At 37.6% G+C, this 9215-nt stretch overlaps 1 protein-coding gene across 1 annotated transcript; it reads left to right on the top strand.

Moving 5' to 3' along the window:
- Positions 1-185: 185 nt before the first annotated feature.
- On the top strand, positions 186-2851 carry LOC112575460. Its single transcript, XM_025257337.1, has 6 exons — positions 186-325; positions 616-682; positions 1319-1428; positions 1714-1881; positions 2225-2271; positions 2641-2851. The coding sequence occupies exons 2-6, from the start codon at positions 636-638 to the stop codon at positions 2683-2685; spliced, it is 417 nt and encodes a 138-aa protein (XP_025113122.1). The 5' UTR covers positions 186-325; positions 616-635; the 3' UTR covers positions 2686-2851.
- Positions 2852-9215: the final 6364 nt, after the last annotated feature.

The raw sequence follows: 9215 nt of genomic DNA, 5'->3' as shown, positions 1-9215 counted from the left end.
ACGGCATGGAATATTGACAGAACGAACAATTCATGATTTGTGACAGAAAAACATAAGTAGTTGTCGGGGACAGGCTTCTTTGCTCGTTGTCACAATTTCTTCCTTTTTTAGCTTTTTATTTAATTCGAAACCTTATAACTTATTTTGAATATGACACACCCATATGCCTGGAGCATATCTTGTGCTCGTAACATTGGAGTCAGAGCGTCAGATAACCTGTACACGTCACGCTCTAACGTTCAACGATCAACTGACAGTCACTAGCATTCAGCTCCGCTTCTCGAACTCACAATACAGACTTCTCTGAACATATCCCAGCAGACACGTAAGTAAATATATTAAGTTTAATGTAAGGTGGTGATCAGAAAACAGTTTTTACATGCACACAGAGAAAGTTGGAGTAAAAGGTTCTGTCACATAGCAGACTTTTGGTTAATAAAAGTTACTAATTCCTGCAAAAAGTAATGCATTTTGAAAAATGTTTGTAACATTGGAAAAATATGTTTGCCAATATGATGAAAAATAATTACTTTTTCAAGCTACATGAAAACAGAGGCTTTGAGAAATTACAGAACTTTGATTACACTTTGCTGACAACTACAAATAATGTTGCAGACTAAGCTGCACAGTTCATCATGAAGGTTGTTGTCTTGTTTGGTCTTCTGGGCGCTGTGCTTGGTGGGTAAGCATCTACACTTCACTGAAGATGAAGTTCTCTTGCACAGCGCACCTTCCGACACTTACAAAACGAGTTCAACACAATTCCTAAAAATTCTGTTAAAAACACAAAATATTAAATCTTTATTAAGAGTTTAATGTCTGATGCCAGGTCAGGGAAGTCCAAGAAAAGTTCACAGTTTTACAAAGTACAGTTCCTCTCTGTCACAGAAGTCCAAGAAGTCTGGCTGTTATAGTAGTAGCTCATTAGTCAAGGGGCACTACAATAAAAGGCATGACTGCAGAAAAAAACTCAGAAAAAATAAAACTAGAATGCTAGCCTCTTCAAGTTGGTTAAGTACTCCCTGCCCAAATATAGAAGGAAGAGTAGTAAATTAAGAAAATCTCACTCAAAACTTGTATAGGTAATCATAAAGATATTTTCTTGAGTAGCCAGATTAACAAATTTTAAAAAATGTGTTAGAAATTGTAGTAGTAGTACTCTGTACTCAATAACTTGCTTGAAGCTGGTGTATCACACACACACCGACTCCAGCACCAGCAGCATCAACACTGTTGACGCCGACTGTCGACGACATTCTTTGTACCAAGGGCGGCCATCTATAATTAAAATGATGGCCAAAGTTTTCTTTACTTTCAGAATGAGCCTGGATGACATTCGCAGTGGTTTTAAACGTCTCGACATGAATAACGACGGCACGGTGCGAACGAACGAAGTGACCGAATTCTTCAACAGAATCGACACTAACGGTAAACTTTCTGGTCTGCTGTCGTCGTCGTCGTCATCATCATCATCATCATCATCATCATCATCATCATCATCATCATCATCATCATCATCATCATCATCATCATCATCATCATCCCATGCAACATATATATAAAGCAATGCATGTATACTAAAGTGATATATATAAGTAACAAAACTATTTCTGGTTTGTGAAAGCGGGAATAAAAGAGAAAATACACAGTAAGTGTTTGCAGCAAAACAACAACGGTCACAACAACTGTTCGACAAAAACATCTCTTTGGCAGGTGACGGCTTTGCGACCCTCGAGGAATTCAAAGCTTACCTACCCGCCGATGTACCCCAAGCTAAACTTCAGGGCTCCTTCAAATTTTACGACAAAACAGATGGAGAGGATGACAATAAAGTATCTCGAGAAGTTGCTAGCAAAGTGTTCGACAATTTGGACCTTAACGGTGAGTAGGCTACCGACACATAATAACCAGCTGAAAGAAGTCTTTCAAGGGAACAAATTTTTATTTTCTGTACTAGCAGCTGTTAAAGGGAAGTAATCTTCAGTGGAACGACTCCAGATGGTCTCAGTAGTTGCCTCCCTTGTATATTCATTCATTCGCTAACAGAGCGATGTGTTCTTAGCTGCTACATACAAGATGACACCGTCTTTGTTTTCATCCCCTGCAGTGATTTTATGCTTTCATATTGCTTGGAAGCAAAAAGCCCAAAAACTTTATTTATTATCATTAATGTTGTTATATGATTTAAAAATCTGAAATACTTCTATATATTTTATGTTTTCAGACGACAGGGAAATTCCCTTTGAAGAATTCATGCAGACCTATCCACTGGTAATAAAATCGGCTTATAGTTATGTGGAAGGGGAGAGAGAAAGAGAGAGAAAAAGAAAGTAAGATAAATAAAGACCTCTGTCCACTCAGCAGCTGCTTTTCAGGAATGAGTACCTGAGATATCAGGAAAGGTGCCCTATATCATTATACATATATCGTTGACCACATTCAACTCTAGCCTCTAGGTTATGTGACCTCTGACCCTAACTGTATGAGAAGTACATAAAGCTGATCATACTGATTAAAGTAAGATATAGCCTGTCATTTAAGTGAGTTAGATGCTTGACCACTCGTAACTACATTTGATAAAAGTAATGCAAGTTATATGTTATATGTTATAACCTGTAGTTATATGTTGTTGTTTTTCAGATGAAAGCTGCCATTGCAAAAGAGATTCTGGCCTTATCCGCTTGATAAGAGAGACTCACGGAAATGGTAGCCGGAGGAGAGGAGAAATAGAAGTTGTTCTTCTCAATATGTTGATGTAGTTTTAGAGTTTAGTGTGTTGGTGAGGAGGGGCTGATGGTATTTTTGAAAACAAATTGAGATAAAATAAAGGTTACATCGTTAATACTGTTTACCAATGTTAATCTTTGTCTTTACTGTATGTTTGGCAACGATCTTGACATTTTGTTCAGTGTGGACCCAGCCAATAAACACTATAGCATTACCGCTGACATACTTTTATTTCACAACACTTCTCTTGAAATTGTAGACAGAGGTATTACTTACTCTTGCTATTATGCAATCACTACAAAACAATGATTATGTTATGAGATGTTAGTTATCAGTGCTTCGATGTGGAGTGTAATGACTACTCATAGTGGTGTTGGTGGTGGGGGTTGTGTTGGTGGGCGTGGTGGGCGTGATTGATGTTTGTTGATTGATGATTGATGATGATGGTGATGATGATATTATTACTGCTTTAGCGCCTCTACCCATCAACAAGTATGATTATTACTATTATTATTACTAATTTATTAGCTGTGCTACATTTCCTTAGAACTAACCTCTAACCCTCCAGTTTCTTATCGGAGTCACATTCAACAAGATGGCGGCCACCGTGCGCGGGTATTCAGAACGGACTGAAGTGACAGCTTCACGGTCTGTCACTGTGTCAGTGTAGGCACCTTGAAAGTACAATTTCAATGAATCAGAAAAACGGGACCAGCAGGTCGTGAATACTCTTTAAAGAGAACTAACCGACTAATTTTTTTCTAAACAGAGCTGTGTCCACTGCCTTTGTGTCGTCCCTGAAGATCTATTCTTCCCTCAGAGGATGTGTGTGTGTATGTGTTTACGTCTCAGATGATATTCACTGTTGTATTTAAACTCTCGGTCACACGGACATCTGTTTCAACAAACAAATTAATTCAAAACCTTTATAGCCGTTTTTGATATGTGATACAGCAATAACATTTTGTTATATACACAGTTTTTTATGCTAGTTAAATTTTAAATAGTTAGGAGTTTAGTAGGTACATTGTTATCTATCACTTTGCCTTTATACTTACCAAAGTGTCAGAGATTTATTAAAATTTTTTTTACCTTTTTCTGGGAATAATGTTTAAAGCTTTAAAAATTATTATATTATCAGTTCGAGACTGGAATGTACAGAGAGCACAACACACTAACGCAATCGCTCGCGTACACAATCACAATGTAAGATACATAAATAAATAATGGCCGCGGAATGTTTTCTTAGAACTTGAATTAACCCATCAGTTATTTATCTTGATCAAAGAGCACATGCGACTAGATGTCCTTCACCTCATGCCGATGCAACATTTAATCACGTGACGAAAGGTTTGTAATGTTTTGACTTTTCACTCCTTTGCCAGCTCTGTATCTAATTATCTGCAATGCTTGATACATCTTGAAAAAAAGATTTTGACGAAGAAGAGAAAGAATGGAGAGATCATAGACACTCTTGTAGAATACTTCTTCTGGAATACTACCTTGCGAATATTTTACCTGTATTGATGCATTGTCTCACAGATCGAGAAATAAGAAAAAATAAATGTCTTTGTGGGGTAGATACACGAGTATAGATCGCCAAAGTCTTCATAACATTAGGGGCAGGTAACTCTCTTGTTCTTCTTCAAAGCTCGACTACTGTTGAAGTCTCGGTCACTAAATTCGAGGAATACACCCAGTATTGTAACATTTTCAGGACAACAGATGAAGACACTTCAAGCTAACACAGAGAGGATTACAGAGCGCATTATGTTTGATTTTTAATGTAACACGAATATCACTTTTAAAGGAGCACTGTCACACTCGAACGAGCAAGTCTGGAGAAGAGCACCTCAAGCATAGGTCAAATAAGATGTCTGGCAATATGGTTTTGTTGTAACATTTCTGCCGATAGATTTGCAATAAATGATTACACATCCTAACGACTAAAACAATATTTATCTTAAAACTGCCATAACGGTTGTACACGTCACGCTCTAACGTTCAACAATCAACTGTCAGTCACTTGCATTCAGCTCCGCTTCTCGAACTTTCACAATACAGACTTCTCTGAACATCTCCTAGCAGACACGTAAGTAAATATGTAAAGTGTAATGTAAGGTGGTGATCAGAAAAAAGCTTTGACATGCACACAGAGAAAGTTCGAGTAAAAGGTTCTGTCACATCGCAGTCTTGTCCTGATGGCTGATGCCTTAATTCTCCTTCCTCGAGTTGCCGACCCTTGACATTAGGATAAAACAAGAACTGAAACAGTGTTCAGTCCTTAGTTTTTTTTTCTTCTACCTTAACTACAGCTGTATATTTATTTCGTTTGACAATACCTTGATATTGTTCTATGATTGATAATTTTTTCTAATATGTTTACGCATTTAAGATATTGGGCTACAGTTTTCTGTAAATTTTCTACTTCTTGTACAAGAACTGGTTCTATGATTTTAGAATTATAGTATTTTATAATAATTACAATTATATTACATTTTATGACTTTACAATAATTTTGGTCAATAAAAGTTACTAATTCCTATAAAAATTCATGCCAATGTTTTTTTTTAATTTTGATATATTGGAAACAATCTTTTTTTAGTATAAAGAAAAATAATTACCTTTTCAAGTTACATTAAAACAAAGGCTTTAAGAAATTATAGAACTTTGGATACACTTTGCTGACAACTGCAAATATTGTTGCAGATTAAGTAAGCTGCACAGTTCATCATGAAGGTTGTTGTCCTGTTTGGTCTTCTGGGCGCTGTGCTTGGTCATCTTTACTACACTGAAGAAGATCACTTGTAAGTTCACTTTCCGATACAAAGAAAACGAGTTCAATACACTTCCTAAAAATACTGTTAAAAACACAAAATATGAAATCTGTCTTAGAAAAAAGTTTTGCACAATAAAGTCTACGAAGTACAGGAAAAGAGATTCTACAATTAAATGACGGATAACCTATCTGACGCTCTGACTCCAATGAGCACAAGATATGCTCCACGAACTGTATCTCCATATTTCCTGTGAGGTTTTCATGTCAGCAAACGAGTTGCAAGGTCCACGTATAAACTTATTGAAAAGAATGGACAGTCCACTGAGATTGAAAAGTTGTCAAAAATTTAAGTCTTCCAAGTATTATATTGTGATACATTGCACAAAAGTGTACGAAGGATGAAGAAATTGTAATACTCAAATGAAACCTTGACAATGAGTAAAGTGAACCCTGCCAAACTTAAGTACACCCCCCCACACACACACACAATTTACTTGCCCGCATGACCGAGCATTCACATAATTCTTCTTACATCTTCTATAACTCAAATGCCCAGGTCTTAAACTGTGAATGTATCACATATTTATAGCCCTTATACTTACACAATAATACACACTCCCACAATTATACACGATTATTCCATACACACATAAATTGTATACGAAGCGTGGGAGAACTCAGGGGAAAAAAATAAGCTTCTCGAATGTTCAAGTGGTCAGTAAACAGACTTTTCCTCGACCTCAAATAGACAAGTCGTCTTTGTTGATATTAATCTTAAAGCTGGCGTTTCTATTATAATGATAATCTTAGTCACATGTATTTAAGACAATAGCTTTTGAGCTGCCTTCATCCTGGTACCGAACCCTTGACCTGCGAGAAGAAAGACTACAAGTTTTTTCTTACTTCGTAAACCTTGCAGGTCCATTCCCTATTCATCTCCGTCTTCCCGTCTTCCCGTCTTCCCAATTAACAAACGGAAAGTATTTTCTAAGACCTCCGTCTGTTAAACTCGAGACACATTTTTTCATTGTTTAAAAAAACGTTGGCAAGTCTTCTATAGTTTTGTGCCATAAAATAAACAAAAGAGATCTTTAACAAAAAGTTTAATAATATTTCTTAACTAGAAAAATGTTAATGTTTCAAGCACACGAAAATAACAGTTAAAATATGAATCATGTACATATCATGCAGTGGACATGCTCCGTGTTTCTATGTCCTGCTCATGTCTTGACGGGCTGGACCACTCTAGCTGGGGAGGGATAACCTGTCTTGCCAATAGAGTGCCCGGATCAATAGGTATGAAGACTTCCTTGCTGCGTAGTCAGGACACAGATCTTACATCGGTGGACTTCATCGTGTGTACTCAAGCTCGCTCTGTTACTGTTTACTAAGCAGCCAGCCCTCTAGTTAGACAGAACCAGACCTACACCACAAGAAGACTCTAATTATCGAAAATTACTTTGAAGACCGGTGAAGAAGTTATCATTGTCGTTGTCGTTGTCGTAGTTCCTTGCTCTGTTCCTATCATGTTCTTCATCTTCGTCTTGGCGGTCACCACCTGGTTCGCACACATGAGGTAAAGTAAAGCAACTTTTAATATTTTTATTTCTACTTTTGTAATGTTTGGTTTACTATCGTTACACTCTCAGTTTCTTTGTCTTTAATACACAATGTTTCATTATCGTTCTTTCTTCTCTTTCGTCAACAAGTTTGGTCTGTCGTCTGGTCACCTGTCTGGCTGATAGTGACGTCACATAACGGTTACTGTTTAATATTTCCCTGATACTGATGAGAAGAAGATAAGAATGGCAAAGCACACACACCCACATCATTAATGTTGCATCATATGAAATTATTTGAAATAGCCAGTTCACACAACAAGAACTTAATTTCACATAAATCTGTTTATTTATTTTCAGTGAAATAAGCATCACCTGGACACGTGTGCGCTCGACTGATAATTATATCGGAGTAAGTACATTCCCTCGAATCGAAGTGTCAGGGAAAAGTGTGCGTGACTGCGCATGTCTGTGCACCTCAGATTTGTCATGTTCCTCGTTCCATTTTCTTGCGGCGACAGGAAAATGTCTTCTGTATGAGTTCGTCTTTGGAAAACCCTCCGGAGGCCAAGCATCACCAGGTGCTCGCTATTTCATAGTGTCTTCAGGTAATGTCTTTTGAAATTACAAGTTTACAATATTTTTTCTCTGCTTCCTTAGAAAAACTTTAGTGCGTGAATGCATGGTGTCCCTAAAAGTGCCTTAATTACCTGAAATCTTTTGGTTGCTAGTGTCTGTAATGCTAAGTGATAAACCTTGTTTCAAGATTATTCTGTAAATATTACTAGACTATACAACTGCTACAGCTTCCTTCTGTCAAGTCATCCAAAACACAAACAATATAGGAGGGAATCAAGGAAGACATCTTCCATTCTGGTAACCTAGAGCTGTTAAAACCAGCACCTGATTTTTGAAGTGCTTTGTCAACAGCCAATAAGACTTTGAAGTAGCAAAACTTTCTTTTGTTCTCTGAATGTTAACTGTTCATCGAAATAACGTACTAGAAGACACTTGTGTTATTTTTTTTCCCATGCTGCCCTGGGCAACGAGTTACGCTCGCTTCATAACTACCTTTGCTGAAAATACCGACATAATGGTTTTTGATGGCTAAGTAATGGTAGATATTAGCTAAGATTAATTTGTGTTCGTGACTATTTTCAACAAACAACTGTAACAACAAATATTTCCAGCGGACTGTCCTTCTAGTGACGGCTTCGTGCTGCTCCGCCGACCTCACCTGTGCTTCAAGTATTTTCCCAACTCCACGTCCACGTCCTTTCACTACGCATACGAGTCCTGTACGAGCATCGGCTCACGGCTCATTAGTGGACACGGGGGACAACTCAGAGCACTCTTAGCCTACATGTCAGGTGAGTGTGAGTTAACCTCGTACGACTGTGCTCTGAGTGTGTGAAATGTATAGACATGAAAAATGGTGTTTAGAATACGTAAAACCTTATATTTACACATTTTAATTACAGGTTCATTTCTAAGACCTATATCGGAGGCGCGCGAGAGGGCGCTGTAAATGGCTCCATGACAAGTTGGGACAATGACCTTTACCCGATGTACTGGCTGAACGGAGCTCGAGTAGCCACGAGTGGCCAAGAAAACTACTGGACAGGGGGCAATCAATCCAACACCAACGGAGAAGAGGGGTGCATGGAACTAGACAGCAGAGGATGGAACGACTTGCCCTGTTCTTATAACAGGCCCTTCATCTGCGAAAAACTTCCAGAGTGATCTTGAGAAGACAGTACTGCATATGCTACAGCAGCAGTTTCCTCAGACAAAGATGTGTATGTTTAGATGTACGTGACAGTTACCAGGACAAGCAAGCTTATATTGTGTTCGATTTGTTGACAGAGAAACACCTTGAAAACATCATCGATCTTCTTAAAGCGTCTTGTGCTGGTTTTAAGTCGATATTATGCATTCTTCTTCATTTCCTTTTCTCTTTCTTGCTTTTTAATTTCAACTTTTAATTTCTTCTTCTTTCCTTCTTCCTTTCTTCTTCTTTCTTTCTTCCTTTCTTCTTCTTTCCGTCTTCCTTTTATCTTTAAATAATGCCTACTTTTGATAAATAAAAATATAATCGCAATAAACAACAAAGAGAAAAACATGAACCGATTGTGCTGTATAAATTGAAA

The sequence above is a fragment of the Pomacea canaliculata genome, linkage group LG11, assembly GCF_003073045.1.
Source record: "Pomacea canaliculata isolate SZHN2017 linkage group LG11, ASM307304v1, whole genome shotgun sequence".
Lineage (NCBI taxonomy): Eukaryota > Metazoa > Mollusca > Gastropoda > Architaenioglossa > Ampullariidae > Pomacea > Pomacea canaliculata.
Note: the sequence above shows the minus strand (reverse complement) of the source record. Positions and strands in the feature narration are given on the sequence as shown.